The sequence below is a fragment of the Phyllostomus discolor genome, chromosome 3, assembly GCF_004126475.2.
Source record: "Phyllostomus discolor isolate MPI-MPIP mPhyDis1 chromosome 3, mPhyDis1.pri.v3, whole genome shotgun sequence".
Classification (NCBI taxonomy): Eukaryota; Metazoa; Chordata; class Mammalia; order Chiroptera; family Phyllostomidae; genus Phyllostomus; species Phyllostomus discolor.
This window is the reverse complement of record NC_040905.2, coordinates 111569365-111590067: the sequence shown is the minus strand read 5'-3', so window position 1 is coordinate 111590067 and position 20703 is coordinate 111569365. Positions and strand designations below refer to the sequence as shown.

Here is a 20703-nt window from a genome sequence, read left to right as displayed (position 1 = left end):
GGCTCAGACACCAGCTTGATTGTTTGCAGCCCTCCTGAGGCACAAAGGTGGAACTACTTGTGGTCTCCTGGAGTCCGAGTGGGTCATACCTTCAGGTCCTAAAACAATAGCTTTTTATGTACATTGATTACTAAGCATATTAGTTATTACCTAAAACTAAAATTCCAACATTTGAGTCCCCCATCAGTGGGACCATGTAGGAGGCTTGGAGGCCCTGGTGGGAATTGAGAGTTTTATTCTAGGAACAATGGGAGACCAATAGTTCGGGATTTTAAATAGGACCATGTTTTGAGAGGCTAGAAAGCTTTGTGGAATACATATCTCAAGGACACTAGAGGGGAGCAGTAAGGTAAGCTGAAAGCCCCTGGAGTGGTCTGTGGTTACCGTAATTCTAGTGATGGTGGTAGTCGTGAGGGAGTGAGCCAGATTCCTGAAGCATCATCAGCTGTGCCCTGGGGTTGATTGGGTTGGGGGTGAAGGTGAGGGCAGGCAAGAAGACCTCATTAGTAAAAGGGCAGTGATAACATCTGCAATAGGTGCCATTGTTATTAAAAGAGGCAAAACTAAATGCCTGACACATAATAAAGGCCATATACACTAATTTAGGAAATAGTAAAGACTTCCTTTGCCATGGCAAAGGATGGCTTGGGTGGTTGGAGCTGTTGGAGCATCGTCCAGTTCACCATAAGGGTGCAGGTTGATACCTGCTCGGGGGTGTATGAGAACAGCTGGTTGATGTTTCTCACATTGGCCTCTCTCTCTCCCTCTCCCTCTCCCTCCCCCTCCCTTTCTCTCTCCCTCTCTCTCCCTTCCTCTCTCTCTAAAATCAATAAGCATATCCTCCAGTGAGGATAAAAAAATGTACAAAAGACTACTTCTGTGTTCAGAGCAGTGTTTATAATGGCAAAACCTAAAAATAATCTAGGTGTCAATCAACAAAATAAAATGATGGATAAATGTCACAGAGATGATGTTGAGCCAAAAAAGCAAGTGGCAGTATATAATTTTCATAAATTATAAAAACATGCAAACAGTACTATGTAAATTAGGGATATATACCTACACAGTGAAAGTGTAAAGAAATGCTTGAGGTTTGGATAAACACCAAATTCAGGATGCTAATTACTCAGGGAGGTTGGGCAGGGGTTGGAGAAAGCTGAGATGGGGAAAGGTACAGGGGAAAAAAACTGCAAGTTTTAATGTACTTTTAAAAGAACAACTGAAAAATAGCCATTCTTGAAGTACTGAAACCTAGCAAATGTTTTCATATATAATTTTATTTATTTTTAAAGATTTTATTTATTTTTAGATAGAGGGGAGAGAGGGGGAAAGAGAGGGAGAGAAACACTCATGGGAGAGAGAAACACCAATTGATGGAGAAACATCAATCGGTTGCCTTTTGCAGGAGGCAACCCAGGCCCGTGCCTCAACTGGGAACCCAAGTGGCGACCTTTTGCTTTGCAGGATGATGCCCAACGGGCAGTTTCCATAAATAATTTAAAATAAATATATGCTAATTTTTAAGCAGACATACTGCCTGTACAGTGTTTCTATTTTAATTTACATTCATCTATAAAGATTTTTACTTGAGGTATAATCTATTTATAGTAAAGTGTACACATCTTTAGTGTATGTCTCAAAGAATTTTACAAGTCTGTACACTTGTATGAACTCCACCCAGATCGTGATACAGGTCATTTTCTATACATTGTAAGGCTCCCTCAGTGCCGCTCCCCCACAACCCGCCCCTGCCAACACCACAGCCCTTGTGGGGAAACTGCTGATCTGTTACATTAGATTGATTTTTCCTGTTCTTGAGCTCTATAAATGGCATCGAACAGTGTGTTCTCTGCTGTCTGGCAGCTTTCATTCATCACTATGTGTGTGACTCATCTGTGCTGTTGCATGTATCAGTGGTTGGTTCATTTTTATTACCAAGGAGCATTTCATTGTATGCCTAAAGCACAATTTATCCACTCTCCTCTCACTGAGCATTTGCCATTTCCAGTTTGGGGCTCTCATGCATAAAGCTATTGTGAATAATTCTTGTCCATATAATCTGGTGGATGTTTTATTATATTAGATACACGGGACTTCACTTTATGATTCTTTACTTTTAAAAAAATGCTCCTGAGGGCTGGAAGAGGGGTGGGTTGGGGTGAGGGGAAAAGGCAGAAAACTGTACTTGAACAAGTAAAATTAAAAAGTAAATAAATAAATGCTCCTTATTGTTATTCAATATGACTGCATAATTAAATTGTGACATGAACCTGCTCAGTGCACCATACAATGCGAAATCCCACAAGGCAACAAAACGGTCCGAAGAACTGCTCTTTATAGGATCTTGGCTTCTGTGAGCAGGTTTGTCATTACACAACCCTGGGGCAGGAGGTTGGTGTTGCTATCCCTGTTTCACAGACGAGGAAGTGGATTCCAGCATATAGGGTGACTTTGTCTAAAGTCTTAAAGTTAAAAAGGGCAGAGCTGGACTTGGAACTCCCGCTTGTTGGGCTCGGGGAATCCCAAGATGAGTCAGAGGAGGCCTTCATCCTGGAGTAGGGCAGGAAATGCAGAAGCAGCCTGTGTCCGGCCCTGTGCAGAACACAACTGCATCTGTGCCTAGCATGAGCTGCAGAGTCACCATGGGTGCGGCAGGAGCCCCTAGAATTAGAGACAAAGTCATCAAACACTGAGCAAGACCAGCACTCCCTAGAATACACACCCCCACCCCTGCCCAAAGATTGGCCCAGTGAACACGAGTGGACAGCAGGGCAAGAATGCAATGAGAGGTCATTGGAGCCTGGAATCGGTGCCATTTGGGGGGAGGGCAGCTGCAGGGTGACCAGGAAGTGGGATGGAGGACTTAGGCTTTCAGTCCGCACTGGTGACCCTGGTCAGAGGAGATCCTAACTTCCAGAGCAGGGCCAAGGGCTAATACTTTAAATGTACTAATATTTTCTGAATAGGTAATACACGTGCCTGGTTAACAAGCCATTCACACAGTACAAAAGGAGATAGGGCCCTGGTCAGGTAACTCAGTTGGTTAAAGCATTGTCCCTATATGCCCAGCTTGCAGGTTTGATCTCTAGTCAGGGCACATACAAGAATCAATCAATGAGTGCATAAATAAGTGGACAACAAATCCATGTTTCTCTCTCTCTGTCTCCTCCTTATCTCTCTAAAATCAATAAAAACATATTTGAAAAAAAGAGATAGAGTGAAACTTAAATGTCCTTCCCACTCTTTTTTTTCAACTATGTGCCCCAGTGTCTTGAGTATCTTTCCAAAGATATTTATGCTTCATGTGCTGCCATCTGCTATGCTCCCTGTTTGCCTCTCAATATCCTGAGGCGGTCCATCAGTATCTCTAGAAATAGAGTCATGATAGGGAATCAAATTCTATAGGCCATGGGCCTGTCCTCCCCCCTCCTCTCTGTTCTCATTTCCCCCTACTTTCTCCCCTGGTTCATGTTGCTCAAAGCACACAGGTCTTCTTGGTGGCGAACACATCCAGCACACTCCCACCCCAGGGCCTTTGCACTTGCAGTGCCCTCTTTTCCTTCTGTCTGGAATGTTCTGCCCCTACATATTCCCATGCTTTATTCCTTTACTCCTTCACATCTTTACTCAAAGTCCTCTTCTCACTTTGACCCTCCCTGATGTCCCTATTACAATTAAACCCCCTTCACCTTGGCTGGTGTGGCTCAGTGGACTGAGCATCAGCCTGCAAACTGAAAGGTCATTGGTTTGATTCCTGGTCAGGGCACATGCCTGGGCTGCAGGTCAGGCCCTTAGTTAGGGGCAACTGATCAATGTTTCTCTCCCTTTCTTTCTCCCTCCCTTCTCCTCTCTCTAAAAATAAATAAATAAAATCTTAATTAAAAAAGAACAATTACAACCCCCCTCAATCCTAGACAGTCCAATACCCCTTAAATGCCTTACTTGGTGCCAGAGTGCCCATCACAGTACAACATGCTCAGCATTTCACTTATTTGTTTTGTTTTTCATCATCCTGCCCCAGCCAGGTGCAAGCTTCTGAAGGCAGTGACTTGGTTTTGTTCCTTCCTGAACCCCAGCCTCTGCAGCAGCGCATAGTGGGCTCTGAAGACCCCTTCCTGGAAAGAACATGTGGGTGATTGTAAAGCTGCCTCAATTTTTTCCCCTCCAGGCTTATGGAAATGTAACTGACAAATAACACTGTGTAAGTTTTAGGCGATAGGGTAACATGTTGTGAACTGATTACCATAAAGAGTTTAGTTAACACACAGTTATCTGTGTGTGTGTGTGTGTGTGGTGAGAACATTAAAGATCTACTCTCTCAGCAACTGTTAAGTATATAACGCAGCATTGTTAACTATGATCACCATGCTGTGTATTAGATCTCCAGAACTTATTCATCTTGTAACTGAAAGTGTGCACCCTTCGACCTGCATTGCCCCTTTTCCCCACCTCTAGCCCCTGGCAACCACCATTCTCCTCTGTTTCTATGAGTTCTACTCTTTGATTCCCCATATAAGTGAGATCATGCTGTGTTTGTCTTGCTTCATTCTTTTTAAAATTTAATTTTTTTAATTTATTGACTTTAAAGAGATAGAGGAAAGGAGAAAGAGGGAGAGAGAGCACGTGCGAGAAACATTGATTTGTTGTTCCAGTTATTTATGCATTCATTGGTTGATACTTGTACATGCCCTGACTGAAGATTGGATCTGAAACTTGGCACATCGGGACAACACTTGAACCAACTGAGCTACTCAGACAGGGCACTTCATTCCTTTTAAGGACCATGTTATATTCCATGGTGTGGTGGGCTGAGGAATGACACCCAAAGATATCCAATTCCTGCTCCAGAACCTATAAATTTGTTGTTTTGTATGCAAAAGAGACTTTGCAGATGTGATTAAGGAGTTTGAGATGGGGAGGTTATCCTGGATTATCCCAGTGGGACCAGTGTACACACTAAGGTTTTCATAAGAGGAAGGCAGAGGGAGATTCGAGGGCAGAAAACAATGTGACAAGTGAAGTGAGATGGAGGGAGGGGCCAAGAGTCAAAGAATGCAGGCTGCCTCTGGAAGTTGGCAAAGGCCAGGCAAGGAGCCTCCAGAGGCAGCACAACCCTACTGACACCTTGATCTTGACCTAGTGATACCAATTTCAGTTTTCTGAGCTCCAGAACTGTGAGAGGTAAATGTGTGTCACTTAAGCCTCCCTGTGTGTGCTAACTTGTAACAACATCCATGGGAAAATAATACGCATGGTATAGATGTCCTATGCTTTACTTTCCAGTCCACTCCTGGTGGACAGGTAGGCTATTTCTCATCTTTACTTTCTCATCTATACGGGCACCACTACCTGTGGTTCTTAGCTGAGGAGATTGTGCTCCCCAGGGAACATCAGGCAATGTTTAGAGACATTTTTGGTTGTCATGGCTGGGTGGGCGGTGCTATTGGCATCTCCTACATGGAGATCCAGGGATGCTGCTAAACATCCTGCAATGCACAGAGCAGCCCTCCCAGCAAAGAACGATCTGGTCTCAAACGTCCATGGTGAGGTTGAGAAACCCTTATCTGTCTATAAGATATGTTCCTAGAAATACATCTGCTGAGCCAAACAGTGTGTGCTTTAAAAATGCTGTAGGCATTACCCTGTTGCCTAGGGCTAATTTTAACTTTGGGAATGTACTCAGTCCCTAGGTAGCAACACGCCAACTCTGAGGTGTTGGTGTGGATGGTGTGGGTCCCCTCAAACCTGGAGTCAGCTGCTTTGTGAATTTGATGGGTAAATAGCTATGGGGCAGGCATTGAAGGATTCACTCATTCAATAGCTGAGTCTGGAGTACCTGTCAGATGCAGGATGAAGCCTACCAATCTCTACCCTCACAGGGCTCCCAGTCTATTGGGGGTCATTGACTAGAAAACAAACCATGTGATCCATGGACAGACTGGGCATTGAGTATGTTAGAGAAGTCAAGGAGGGCTTCATGGAGGTGGTAACTTTTAGCTGTGGTGATAGTTAATTTTGTGTCAACTCAACTGGGCTAAAGAATGCCCAGATGGCTGGCAAATATTATTTCTAGGTGCATCTGTGAGGATGTCTCTGGAAGAGATTAGCATTTGATTCAGTAGACTGTAAAAATGACCACTCTCCTAATGCAGGTGGACATTATTCAGTCAGTCCATTGAGGGCTTGAACAGAACAAAAGGCCAAAAAAGAGGGAATTTGCTCTGTCTGCTTGAGCTGAGACATCTATCTTCTGCCCTTGGACATCAGAAAGCCTGGGTCTCTGGTGTTTGAATTTCGGCTGGGACTTACACCATTGGTCCCTGATTCTTAGGCTTTCTGACTCGGACTAAATTATACCACTGGTTTTCTGGGTCTCCTGCTGCAGATGGCAGATGGTGAGACTTCTCGCCTCTGTAACTGTGTAGGTCAATTCCCATTATACAGGGTGGGCGAAAGTAGTAGGCTTATAGTTGTGAGTGTGAAACACGGTTAATTTTGTATATTTTCCATATGAACATCTGTAAACCTACTTTTGCCCACCTCTGTGTATCTCTGTATATGTGTCCTGTTGGATCTGGTTTCTGGAGGACCCTAGTGCACCCAATGTTGCACCAGATGCTCACCACCCACTCTCTTTCTACAGGAGTTTGGATATTCCTTTCCAGATCATAGGAGTCACCCATCCTTTCATTAACTAAACTGAGCTTCAGGTCCCAACCAGGCGGGCTTCTATGAAGTCCCTTTATTATCATGCGCTCCAGAAAGTCCTGAGAAGTGCTCACACACTCTGCAGGCATGGCCTCTGCCCCCAACCAAGCTCTCTTCTGTTCCCCTCAGGTCTGTCCGAGAGCCGTTTCTCCAGGCCATGGCAGGCACATTACACAAACTACTCCATTTCGTCTGCACAACAATACTATGGGAGAGATGCTGCCATCCCATTTTATAGATGGTGAAGCTGAGGCCCAGGAAGAATAAGCGACTAGCCCAAGGTTATGTGGCAGAGCAGGGATTTCACATCAGCTTCAGCAGACTCTGAAACTGGAGCTGGTTCTCACTGTGCTGGTTGGCCAGGGGGGCGGGGCACAGGGGTGGGGGAAGGTAGTCAAAGGTGGGCATGTTTACCACATCATAGGCCTGGCCCTGGGTTGGGAGGCGGGGTCAGGATGGAGGGCAGAATCTGATTTGTGGCTTGACTCTGGTTCTGGGGCAGGAGGGTCTGGTCATCAAGGCATGCTGTCCAAGGTCTCCGTGATTCCCCAGGGCCTGGGATCTTATACTATTACTTTAAAAAAACCCATTCTTGTCCTAGCCAGTGTGGCTCAGTTGGTTGAGCATCATCCTGCAGCCAAAAGGTTGAGGGTTCAATTCCCAGTCAGGGCACTTGCCTGAGTTGAGGTTCTGTCCCAGTCGGGACTCAGTTGTGTTGCGTTTAGGTGCCTATGAAAAGGCAGCCAATTGATGTTTCTCTCCCTCTCTTTCTCCCTCCCTTCCCTTCTCTCTAAATCTTAAAAAAAAAAAAAAAAAAAAGAACCATTCATTTATTGAAGATAGCTCAAAGAAGTCATTTACAAAACTTTTTTTCCCCAAAGTACAGCTTTTCATAAAAAGCAATGTCCACCTTTATTTAATACATGCTCTGGTACACAGGTGTGTGTTGGGGGGGCTGCTGAGTTCTTGGGGAATCCCAGGGGCCTGGGCTGTGCCTGTGCTCACCACTCCTCTGTGAAATTGTTGTGGACCTTCTGGCGAGCCTTCGAGGGCCCAGGGGTGGTTGGGACACTGGGGGGTGCCGGGGCCAGGTTCACCCAGCCGGGCCCACGGGGCAGCATGTGGCTTTCGTTGAGTCTGCAGACACGGTAGTTTTCATAGTGGACATTGTGGGTGATGTCCTTCAGGTCTTGGAGGTGGGAGCTGGGAGATGGATGTCAGGTCAGCTTGGGCTGGCCACTGTGGCCCCCAGGCCCACCAGAGCCCCTGGGCTACTTGCACCCTCACCGGATGAGCAGGTCTCTCAGGAGGGCGAACTCACAGTGCGCCATGTTCTCCACTGCAAGATAGGACACTGAGCACCAAATAAGTGCCCACTGTATGCTGCACAACACCCGGCACCCACTATCGCCCTTTCCCTGTCTTTTCCCACCTCCCGTTCTTGATTCATTCATTCATTCATTCATTGCTGTGTCCCCAGTGCCTGGTACAGGTGGCTCCTACAAACAGTTGTTAAATCAATGAGTCCATTGCTCATTTATTATTATATATGTAATAATGGCTACATTATCATATCTATATTATACCCTATATATATACCATATGTATACATTATACTATATATGGTATATGCAGAAGATAATATAGTATATACACAAGATAATATAAATTATATTCTACTTTAAATAATTATTTTGATATATCAGGGGCTCATCAGATTTGACCACTGCCCCTTTACCTTCTAGTCTTATCCTCAGCAGGGCCCTCCTCAGGTAGCAACCCCTCTCCCACCCCACACATTTCCTTCACTGTGCTTCTCCCATCTGTCATTGTCTTGCCAGCTCTATGAAGACAGGGACCCTGTTGGTCCTACTTTTACTGTCTCCTCCTTAGGAACTGCATGTAGAATGCCTGGCACATAGTAGGGCTCTCAACAAATTCTGGTGCACGAATAGGGTGCCTTCTGGGTGCTGGGCACTGTCCAAAGTGGTGGCTCTGCCCCCTCCAGCCACCCTGTGAGGTCGCTGTCACCATCATGTTCATTTTTGCTGTGAGGAAACTGAGGCCCAGAGAGCCAACAGCTTTTCTGATGCCTCCCAGCTGCAAAGAGGGGCTTGATCTCAGGCCTCTGTTCCTGGGTTATGGGCTTAGTCACTGGGATCACATGATGGCTGCTAAGTATTCCAAAGACAATAAGATGTACCCTGGTTTCCAACCCATTCTCACCTGTGTCCTCCCCTAAATACCTGCACTGACCTTCAATAATGCCCCACTTCGTCTTCCGGCCCAACACACACTTCCCATTCACCAAGTGCTCTCTGTCAGCCCCGACCACAGCAAAGGGAATCCGGTCCTGCAGGGAGGGGACAAAACTGGAGGGTTGGCCCCACCAGGCAGGTGAGGAGAGAAGATCCCAACGGGGTGCTGTCATTGGTGGGAAGAGAAAGTGGTAGAAGGAGCACAAGATAGCTAATACGTTAGAAGATGCAAAGTCAAATCAGTGCCTCAGTTTCCTCATCTGTAGAGTGAGAACTTTAACAGTAATGATACAGAGCTTTGTGAATGTTTGCAAAGTGTTTAGCGCTATTAAGGGTTAGCAGAGTAACCCTTGCAATTGTCTGTACTAATAGCCATGTTACTAAAATCTTGCTAACATCAATTTCTTACCTTACCTATGAAACAGGAAGAGTAATCACATTCAACAGTTACCAGGATAATTTCGTAAACCAGGGGAGGGCCCCCACCGCTCACGGGCCAGCTCGGCCCACCTCCCATTTTCCTCTGTAATGTACGTGTATTGGCACACAGCCCTGTCCACTCAGTTACTCTTCTCTGTGTGGCTTTCACACAACCACAGCAGAGCTGAGGAATTGCGACAGAGACCACTCAGCCCACACAGTCTAAAATGTAGGGTGGGGCAAAAGTAGGTTTATAGTTGTTCGTATGGAAAATAATATAATAACTAATACACAATAACACAAGAATAAAGTGTGTTTTGTGCACTCACAATTGTAAACCTACTTTTGCCCCACCCTGTATTTACCATCCCCTGGCCTGTCATGAAAATGTTTGCTAAAGCCTTGGCCCTGGCTGGGCAGCTCAGTTGGTTAGAGCATTGTACTGATATGCCAAGGTTGTGGGTTCGAACGCCAGTCAGGGCACATGTAAGAATCAACAAATGAATGCATCGATAAGTGGAACAACAAATCGATGTCTTTCTCTCTCCCTTCCTCTTTCTCTCAAATCAATAAGTTAAAAAAAATGTTTGCTTAACCCTGTTATAAATTCTAGTTGTTTACTTGCTCTTGACCAGAAGCAGAGATTCAAGCTTGTAAACTCTAAAGTGCTGTTTATGGGTTTGTTTTTATTTCTAGAATTAATTTATAACAGGGAATAATATTGATGCTAATAATAGTAACCATTTGTTGCACATTTATTATGTGCTAGCTGGTAGTAACTAAACGCTCAATAAATGTTATGTTGGATGATCTATTGAGTTTTTAATTTGAGAATGTGTTGCTTGTACTCCCCCAGCTCTGTTCCAGCGGTGGCCAGGCTGCTGTCTTCGCCCACCTCAGGACAGAACGCAGAGGTGGTGAAGGCCAGGGTGCTCAACTCTCATGGGAAATCCTGTTCATTGCTCCGGTGGGGAGGGAAAGAGGGAGAGTGCAGAAAAATCGGGTGCAGGAGGGGAGGCAGGGCCTCCGTGCGCTGCTGTGCAGTTTGTGTGCTGCACAAACACTTGGTCAGGCAGCTGTGCAGGGCAGAAGTCAAGGGTAGGTCCTCACTATGAAGCAGCTGTTGCTTTTTTCTTAAAAAAAAAGATGTTATTTATTTATTTTTAGAGCAAGGGAAAGGAAGGGAGAAAGAGAGGGAGAGAAACATCAATGTGTGGTTGCCTCTCATGTGGCCCCATTAGGAAACTGGCCTGCAACCCAGGCATGTGCCTTGACTGGGAATCGAACTGGCGGCCCTTCGGTTTGCAGCCCATGCTCAATCCACTGAGCTATACCAGCCAGGGCATACTTTTTTCTAATCCAAGCAAAAGTACTGTGTAGGTGAGCAGGGGCCCTTGGGGAGGGAGTCGAGGCCTGGTGTCTATGGGTGGTGGACCCCAGACCTTGCCCAGGTGTTTTGCTCACTCCAGATAGACTGACATTGAATGCTTTGTGAGGAGAGCAGCATAGGGGCTTGGAGTTGCAATTCAGTTAATTCAGAGAATGTGAAGATGCGAGCTAGTTCCCTCTTTGGGAACTATAGTTTCCAAAGAACTAGTTTTTTGTCACAGCTTTTTTGAAATATAAATCACATGCTGTAAAAGGGTGACCTTTTAGAGGTACAGTCCAGTGGGTTTTAGTATATTCACAAAATTGTGCAACTGTGACCACAGCCTAATTCTGGAGATTTTCTATCACCGCCTGAAGGAAACCCTCTCTCCTTTAGCAGTCAGTCACTCTCTATTCTTCCTGCCCCCCAGCCCCTGGCAAACACTAATGTACTTCCTGTCTCTATAGACTTGCCAGTTCTGAACAGTTCATATAATAAAATCATTCAACGTGTGGCCTTTTATGTCTGTCTGCCTTCTCCCACTGAGCATCATGTTTTCAAGGTTTGTGCATGTTGCAGCATCTACCAGAAATTCATTCTTTTTTATGGCTACAATATTCCATTGTGTGGATACACCACTTTTTTTATACATTCCCAAGTTAATGGACATATGGATTGTTATGAATAATTCTACTATGAACATCTGTGTATAAGTTTTTATGTGGACATGGGTTTTCATTTCTTTCGGGAGAGAAATTACTGGGTCACGTGGTAACTTAGTGCTTAATCTTTTGAGGAACTGTCAGACTGTCTTCCAAAGCAGCTGCACCACCTGACATTCCCCCCAGAGGTGTGTGAGAGCTTCAGTTTCTCCACATCTTCACTGACACTTGTTGTTGTCTGTCATTTGGATAATAGCCATCCTAGTGGGAATTAAGCATCTTGTGCTTTTGATTTGCACTTCCCTTAGGATGCTGAGCACCTCTTCATATGCTCACTGGCCAGCCTTCTAAATCTTTGGAGAAATGTCTACTCAAGATCCTTTGCCCATTCTTAAGTTGGGTTGTATTTTATTGTTGATTTGTAAGAGATCTTTATATAATTAGGGTACAAGTCCCTTTTCAGATATAGTATTTGCAAATATTTTCTCTTATTTATGAGTTATTGATATGACCTATTTCTTGTTCATCTTAAGTGTTTGGATGATTTATGTCTGCTGGAAATATATGAATTCTCCCCTCGATGCAATATTTAGATGAAAAGATGAATGGAGGGGAGTGGGCTGGGATGGGGGTAAAGGGCAGAAAACTACTTGAACAACAATTAAAATAAAAAAAATAGAATATATAAAAAGGAGAGGATGAGTGGAAAGAGAATCACTCTTTGTCACAGTAGCCTCCCTGCCCTCATGGCCTCCTACCCGGATCTTGCTGTTGAGGATCTTGTCACTGATGTCCTCATCGAAGCACTTCTGTGGGTATACATCGATGCAGTGAGTCTTCAGGTTGTGCTGGATCTGGGGGCCACATGCAGGTAACCTCAGCTCAGCCTGTGCATTCTACCCCCTCCCCACCTGCACCACCCCTAGCCTCGTCCCAGGCACCCAGATCACCCTGCGCCTGAAGTTCTCTCGCTCCTCAATGGTCAGGCTGTCCGCCCGGGCGATCACGGGCACCACGTTCACAGTCCGGCATAGCCGCTGCAGGAACTCGATGTCCAGGGGCCGCAGGCTGCTCAGCCAGGGCAGTGATGGCAGTGACAGTGGCAGCAGCAAGTGTGTGAGTGAGGGGGTGCCAGCCCACAGCCCATGCCGAGAACCCCTTCTCTGCCTCCTCCTACTCCTCTCTGCCCTGGCTGGCCCAACCACCTCACCAGTGCCCAGTGGGCGGCACGAAGTATATACAGCAGTGCACCCGGGTGTCGGGGATGTAACGCTGGCGGGTGATGAGGATCTCTTCCTGCAGGTACTGCTCATACTGTTCATTGATGTAGCCCAGGATGGGGTCCCAGCTGGGGCAGGAGATGGATCCCACTTCAGGACTGTGCCCAGGAGCCCCACCTGTCTCCCTGAGTTCTTTGGGTGGTCATCCCTGCTGATGACCAATTAACATGTTCACCCAGGGCGCAGGACCTTTGGTCTTGTACAACTTGAGGTGCTTGAGCACCCAAGTACACTCTCCACCCCAATTCCCCCACCCTCATTCCTTTGCATCATCAGAGAGGCCCCCTTGCTGTTCTCAAAATTGAGGCTCCACTTCCTTGTCTATAAAATGGGGACAATAAGAACACCTACTTTGGGCTGGGGGTAGTGAGCATTAAACAAGAGAAATTGCTGTTGGCCTGGTTCAAACCACCGCGGACTTTTGCCTGATTCTGGTAAGGATTTCCTAACTCCACTCCCTGGGCTCCTTCCCTTTGTGGGTTGTTTTCAACAGCAGCCAAGGAGGTCCTTCCGAAAGCAGGAGTTAGGTCACATCCTTTTTCTGCCCAACTTCCAGGAACTGAACAAAAGCCAAAGTCCTTACATTGCCCTTCAAGGCCCTATACCACCCTACCACTGCTCCCTGCCTACCCGCCCTTCTCCTCTCCCTGCTGCTCTTGCCCTGCCAGCCACACCAGCCCACCTACCTCAGAGCTTTTGTACATGTCACCCTCAGCCTTGAACACTTGTTTCCCCACGACCACATGGCTTATTCTCTCATCTTTTGGAAGTTTGCACCCAAATGTCACCTTTTCCTGGAGGTCTTTCTTGTTCACTCTGCTTAAAATCGCCACCCCTACAGCTCTGTACCCCTTTCACTCTCAGAAATGTCCTGTTTGGACGATAGAGTTCAGGCTCACTCTCTGTATAACTGATTGTTTTGTTCCTCTTACTTCACCCCTGTGACAATGTAAATTCCGTGTAGGCTAGGATGTTCTTCCGTTTTGTTTGTTGCTGTGCCCCCAGTTCTAGAAGAGAGCTCGCATGTAGTAAGTGCTCAGTGAAGTATCTTGTGAGGTGTCGGATTCACAGGAGGGCGAATGGAGCACAGGGCTCTGTATTTAGAAGGGCCATGCTTGGCTGAATGTTCTGTGGTTGTGATCTTACAGTTCTTGATAATTGAAAAAAGATTTTATTGATTATGCTATTACAATTGTCCCAATTTTTCCCCATTTGTCCCTTTCCACCTGGTAACCACCTTCCCTCCAGCAATCCTCACCCCACTTAGTTTACATCTATGGGTCATACATGTAAGTTCTTTAGCTTCTACATTTCCTATACTATTCTTAACCTCCCCCTGGTCTAAAATAGGTCTATTTTGTACCTACCATTTATGCTTCTTATTCCCTCTACCTTTTCCCACATTCTGCCTCTTTCCCTCCCTGCAGATAACCCTCCACATGATCTCCATTTCTGTGATTCTGTTCCTGTTCTGGTTGTTTGCTTAGTTTGTTTGTTTGTTTTTTTTTTAGATTCAGTTGACAGTTGTGAATGCTCATAGTTTTTATCTTCTTTTTCTTTTTTTAACATTTTATTTATTTATTTAGAGAGAGAGGGGAAGAGACCTGGCCTGCAACCCAGATATGTGCCCTGACTGAGAATCAAACCAGCAACCTTTTGGTTCATAAGCTGGCACTCAGTCCATTGAACTACACCAGCCAGGGCAACTCTCCTTTTTCTTAAATAAGTCCCTTTTAACATTTCATGTAATATGGCTTGGTGATGATGAACTCCTTTAGCTTTACCTTGTCTGGGAAGCACTTTATCTGCCCTTCCATGTTACACTTCATCTTAACTAAAAGGCTGAGGAGCAATCAGCCCTTCTATTTTAAATGATAGCTCTGTTGGATAGAGTTATTTAGGTTATAGGCCCTTGCTTTTTATCACTTTGAATACTTCTTTCTGGTCCCTTCTTGAATGCAAAATTTCTTTTGAGAAATCAGTCGATAGTCTTATGGGAACTCCTTTGTAGGTAACTCTCTGCTTTTCTCTTGCTGCTTTTAAGAGCCTCTCTTTGTCTTTAACCTTTTGCATATTAATTATGATGGGTCTTGGTATGGTCCTCTTTGGTCCAACTTGTTTGGGACTCTCTGTGCTTCCTGAACTTGTATGTTTATTTCCTTTGCCAAATTAGGGAAGTCTTCTTTCATTATTTTTTCAAATAAGTTTTCAATTTCCTGTTCTTCCTCTTCTCTTTCTGGCACCTCTGTGATTTGAATGTCGGTACGTTTACAGTTGTTCCAGAGATTCCTAAGCTTATCCTTGATTTTTTGAATTCTTTTTTCTTTTTGCTGTTCTGATTGAATGCCTTTTCCTTCTGTGTGTTCCAAATTGTTGATTTGATTCTCAGCTTCATCCTCTCCAGTATTGGTTGCCTGCAGATTTTTCTTTATTTCACTTAGTGTAACCTTTATTCTTCCCTTATGTTTTTGATGTATTCTGTGAGTTCTCTGAGCATCCTGATCATCATTGTTTTGAACTCTGCATCTGATAAGTTGGCTATCTCTGTTTTGTTTAGTTCGTTTTCTGGGGTTTTGTTCCATTCTTTCATTTGGGCCATATTTCTTTGTTTCTTCAATTCAACAGCCTCCCTGTGTTTGTTTCTATATATTAGGTATAGCTGCTTTGACTCCCTGTCTTAGAAAAGGCACCTGTAAATTGTGTGGGGGGACCCTTAGGTAATCACCAGGGCAGGGCAACCTGCTTCACTGCTTTGTGGCTGTGTGTGTGTGTGTGTGGCGGGTGCTTGGAGAGGGGCAATGCTGCTGCCTGGCTCCTGTAGGTTTGTCTAGCACTTGCCCTGATTCCAGTCACTTCACCCACTTCCTGTATGTGACTGGCACCCTTCCAGCTGCTCCCTAGTGGTGAATCCCCGAGTGGGTGGGTTTGGGTATGTTTTAAGTCCATTCGGGCCCTTTAAACAGACTCTCCTCAAAATCCAGCAGTGTCTTCTGCCACCACAGCCCCCACTGGTTTTTGCAGCCAGAAGTTATGGGGATCTATCCTCCAGTGCTGGAACCCTGGGCTGTGTGGTCTGGCCTGGGGCTGGGATACCTCGATCCCAATGTATCCCTTGATCCCAATGTATCCCTCTTGATTTTTATCTACACTTGTGAGTTGGGACCGCCCATTCTGCTACTGCCACCTCTCCATGCCACACCACATCTCTGTGCCTGTCCACTCATCTCAGTGACTCTGCCCCTTCCACCCGTCTGGGTGAATGTGGCTTCTTTACATTCTTGGTTGTGGGACTAATTTTCTGACAGTTCTGGTTGTTATTTGTTTTGAGATATTGTAATTCTCTCTGTGGTTGTGCAAGGAGGCGAAGAGTGTCTATGCCTTTATCTTTACTGGAAGTCTAATTCTTGATAATTTTTGAACAAGGGCCCTCACATTTTCATTACACTGGGTCCCACAAACTAGGCAGCCAATGCTGATTTTGTGTGTGTATGTGTGTGTCTCACTGAGAGCCCTGAACACCTCTGCAAGGTGGGTGTCATCATTTCCAAGTTCGAAAGAAGGAAACTGAGACTCAGAGAGCTTCTGTGACTAGTCCTAGGTTGGGCAGCTAAAAAGTGGTCTAACCCAGGGGTCCTGACTCTGGAGTGTGGGCTTCTAACCCCTGCTATTTTATAACCTTTATTGAGTGCTTACTGTGTGTCAGACAGCAAGCTAAAACTTTACATACTGATGCCCTTCCATCTTGGAGGGAGAAAGGCATACATTCATTATATAGACAAACTGAGGCTCAGAAATAACAGCCAGGTTGTTCCAGGGCTCAGATATTTCCCAGGGGCTGGAGGGGCAGGGACCAGGGTGACCAGGGCTCAGCCCCACTCTAGAAGACCAACCCACCACTTGTCGTTGTTGATCTGGTCCCCGAAGCCAGGTGTGTCGGTCACAGTCAGCTTGAGCTTCAGACCCTTCTCCTCGATGACTGTGGAGGGAGCGTGCAGAGAGGAAGAGACTGGGCCTGGTTGGGGCAGGGTGAGGATGAGGGTGAGGCTGGGGGGGTCTCACTCACCATGGGTCACCGAGTGCAGCTGTAGCGTCTGGGGCATGGGCCCCTGCCCCAGGCCTGGTGGGGTGGACTTCCACATCTTGGACTTGAAGAGTGTGTTCACCATCGTGGACTTGCCCAGCCCACTCTGCCCTGGGAGTAACCACATGACAGCAATAACAGTGGACATTTTAGGCAGTGTTTCTCAAACTCTTAAATAAATCTTTTTAGAAAGTGAACTGTTTTCTAAGTATAACATAATATAGAAAAGTGCATGCTACCTTAAGTGTCCACCTCCGTGCTTACCCTTTTACTTATGAGGTAAAATTCATATAATAAAAGAATTAACCAGTAACCATTTAAAGTAAATAATTCAAAAACATTTAGTACATTTGTAGTGTTGTGTAACTACCACCTCTGTCTAGCCCCAAAATACTTTCATCACCCCCCAATTAAAGTATAAAGCAGTCATTTCCATTTCTTCCTCAGCCCCCAGCAGCCATTAATTTACTTTCTGTCTCTATGGATTTACCTATCTATATATTTTATATGCATGGATTCATGCAATATTTATCTTTTTTGTGTGTGTGGCTTCTTTCACTCAGCTTAAAGTTTTCAAAGTTCCTCCTTTTTTAAAAAAATATTTTATTTATTTATTTTTAGACAGAAGGGAAAGGAAGGAGAAAGAGAAGGAAAGAAACATCAGTGTGTGGTTGCCTCTCACACACCCTGTACTGAGGACCTGGCCTGAAACCCAGGCATATGCCCTGACTGGGAATTGAACCAGCAACCCTTTTGTTCATAGGCCAACACTCAATCCACTGATCCTCACCAGCCAGGGCCCATCCATATTGTAGTATGCATCACCTCTTCATTCTTTTTCATGGCCAAATAATATTCCATTGGATGGACAGACCATAGTTGGTTATCCATTCGTCCATTGACGGGGAGTTAAACGAGTTTTTATAAACTAAACAACCCGTATACACAGCAGCAGATCATGAAACAGAACCCTTAGCTCCCCACAAGCCTGCTCATGCCCCCATCTGAGTGACTATTAACCCAGTCCCCCAGGGACAGCCATTCTCCTGACTTCTATCAACAGGGTGCAGCTTTGCCCACCTTTGACCTAGAGAATCACCCAGCAGGTGCTCTTTTGTGTCTGGCTTCTTTTGCTACTTGGTGAAATTCACTCATCCTGCCTGTGGGGTGTGAGTTGCTTCTCCAACTCTGTGGACTATGTCCCCTAGTAGGAAACATCCTACTTTACAACACAGGACACGCCTTTGTGTATATTACTTAAATTGTCCTTAGGGTTGTGCTGCCCAATGCACCAGCCACACCTGCTATTACAACTTATAAAATGGCAGATCTGAATTGAGATGTACCCTCAATCGGAAATGCGAACCAGGCTTTGCACACTTGGTATGACATAAAGAATGTAAAAGGTCTCACAATTTTTATACAGAGTACATGTTGAGATGATAGCATTTTGGAACATATTGGGTTACATCAAATAGATGATTAAAATTAATTTCTCCTGTTTTACTTTTTTAAAGGCAGCTACTGGGAAATTTAAAAATCATATATGTGGCTCATGTTACATTTCTATTATACTGCTGCCATAGAATAACACCCTTAATTGGTGATACACACTCTGATATTTTGGGTCCTGTTATCTCTAGTTTGTTTTGTTAAATTAATTTTTGACCTACAAAATTAACTGGGCATGTATAAAAAAAGCAATTCCAGATAAACTGACATGTGGAGGATCAATGAAACCCCAGGCATTATGCTAAGTCAAATGAAGAAACTGAGGCAGAGAGGGGTCAGGGACTGTGCCCAAGATCATACACTGGTGGGTTGGTGAGTTTAGGGCCAGGACAGGGTCTGAGTGTGGGCACTCACCACGTCCTGCCTGAGCAACCTCTTTTATTGCTGTTTGGTTTTGGCTGGGGTTTCATAGGTGATTTTTTTCTTTTAACAATTCAATGTTTCCCAGATTTCAACTACAACACGCCTGTGAGGTACTTCTGTAGGCCCCCTTATAACAGATGTGGAGACAGAGGCTCTGAGAGGTGAGCAACATGCCCTGGCGCATTGGTCTGTCCTCCTGTGAGCCCCTGCCCCTCACTCACCCACCACCATGATGTTGAACTCAAAACCCATCTTCATGGCCTTGATCTTCAGTTGGTCCAGCACGGCCTCAATGCCCACGAAACCAAGCATCTCACAGGGCGGGGTCCTGGGGCTGGAGGCCCTTGATGAGCAGGGAGAGGGGGATCGCCTCAGGGGGTCCATGGGGCAAAGGGCGCAACAACGCCTGTCATCTGGGTGAGGTGGGGAGAAGAAGATTGCTGGGGCTCCAGAGGGAGACTACCCGAGTTCTCACTTTCCAACCCTGGCTCCTTAGCTCTGCTTCCAGACACTCCCCCACATTAATTCCCTTAATCTTTCTAACCCCCAAGCCCCCAGGGCCCAAGGGCTGTGGTGAGAGGTGTCCTGGGGAGCTGCCTCTGGAGGGAGACTGAGCTCCATTCCCAACATGCGCCAGTCCCAGAGATCTGCTCCTCCCCTCGCCCAGCTCCCCCTCCTGACACACCTATGGCCCAGGCAGACTCTCCTCTCAGACTCTTCCCCAGCAAAGTCCGGGGGCCAGACCTGTGGGGGACAGAGAGAGAAAAGCAGCCTTGTGTGGCACCTGGAGGCCCTGGGTTCCTGTGGGAACTTTAGGGGGTGCCCCGTCCTGGTAGATTCTGGTGTTTGTAGTGAGGGGGAGGGGAGAGGATGACAGTTAACTGAAGAATCAGAGCCCCACCCACTCCCTGTGACCCCACTGCGGGGGATCCCCCACCGCAGGGAGCGGAGCCTGACGGCAGAGACAGGTAAGCTGCTCCTCCAGGCCTTCTCAGGACGACACCCTGTAATCCTCACAATGACTCTGGCCTAGCACTATAGACAGGAACCCGAGGTGCCCAGGGCAGCTTTGTTGCCCAAGGTCACTTAGATGGTACGAGTGGCAAAGCTGGGCTTCATTCAGCCAGCCTCCCTGGCTTCCAAGTTCATGCCTCTTAACCACGCTGCAAACTTATGACCTAGGGTTGGAAGCGGAACATCCATGTGTTTTCTTTGGTCTGCCCACAGCTGGCACCATAGTTGTAAACTGGCAGGATTGGAAAACCAAAGCATTAATTTAGCAAATACTTACCCCATACTTAGTCTCAGCATGACATTGTTCACGGGGCCTGAGGAGAGGAACATGTTTAATTATCATCACAGCCCTATGAAACAGGTGCTGTTACTATGCCCAGTTTATAGATATGAGAGTCAAGGGGGTTGATCGAGGTCACACAGTGAGGAAGTGGCAGGGGTGAAATCTGAGGCCATGTGCTCATCTTCTTCAGCCTCTTTACTTGTTCACACAAACATCTAGATTTCTAATGTATCTTAGAGACTGCAAGCCCTGGCAACTCTGGGCCTAGCCCACAGCTGACTCAAGCTGCCCTCTTTGGCTGGGCCATGTGCTCTTCAGCTGGCGTAGTCCTCACCCGTCCCTACTGCTCCCTGATGTTTCTCACACCAAGTCCACCTCACTCACTTCTTTCTTACCTGTTTCCTGGCAGCTGCATTGGCAAGCCCTAAGCAATCCTCTGTCTAAGATGTTGATAAATAATTCTGATAGTATATAGGCTTTAGGTTTTACAGATCATAAGATCTCTGTTGCAACTACTCTTTGACTGTGAAAGCAGAAAATTAAAGGGAAGGGTATGACTGTATGCCATTAAAACTATTTACTGACTCCCACTATGTCCATTGGGACTCACCAACTCTGTCCCAATCCACTCACTGAAACTGTCTTGTGCCCCAACCAGCCTTTTGTCCTTCTCTGCCCACAGTCTTCTATCCCCCATCTTCTACACATCTGACAAGAGGCTTAACCATCATTCTCAAGGTTTGGAGGCTGGGA

At 45.9% G+C, this 20703-nt stretch overlaps 1 protein-coding gene across 1 annotated transcript; it reads right to left on the bottom strand.

The window, feature by feature from the left end:
• Nucleotides 1-7595: 7595 nt before the first annotated feature.
• Nucleotides 7596-19414, bottom strand: SEPTIN12 (septin 12). Its single transcript, XM_028520196.2, has 9 exons — nucleotides 18875-19414; nucleotides 16761-16889; nucleotides 16592-16673; nucleotides 12628-12765; nucleotides 12368-12485; nucleotides 12176-12271; nucleotides 8965-9061; nucleotides 7996-8047; nucleotides 7596-7911 (listed from the first exon to the last, which is right to left on the bottom strand). The coding sequence occupies exons 1-9, from the start codon at nucleotides 19035-19037 to the stop codon at nucleotides 7710-7712; spliced, it is 1077 nt and encodes a 358-aa protein (XP_028375997.2). The 5' UTR covers nucleotides 19038-19414; the 3' UTR covers nucleotides 7596-7709.
• Between the last annotated feature and the right edge of the window lie 1289 nt (nucleotides 19415-20703).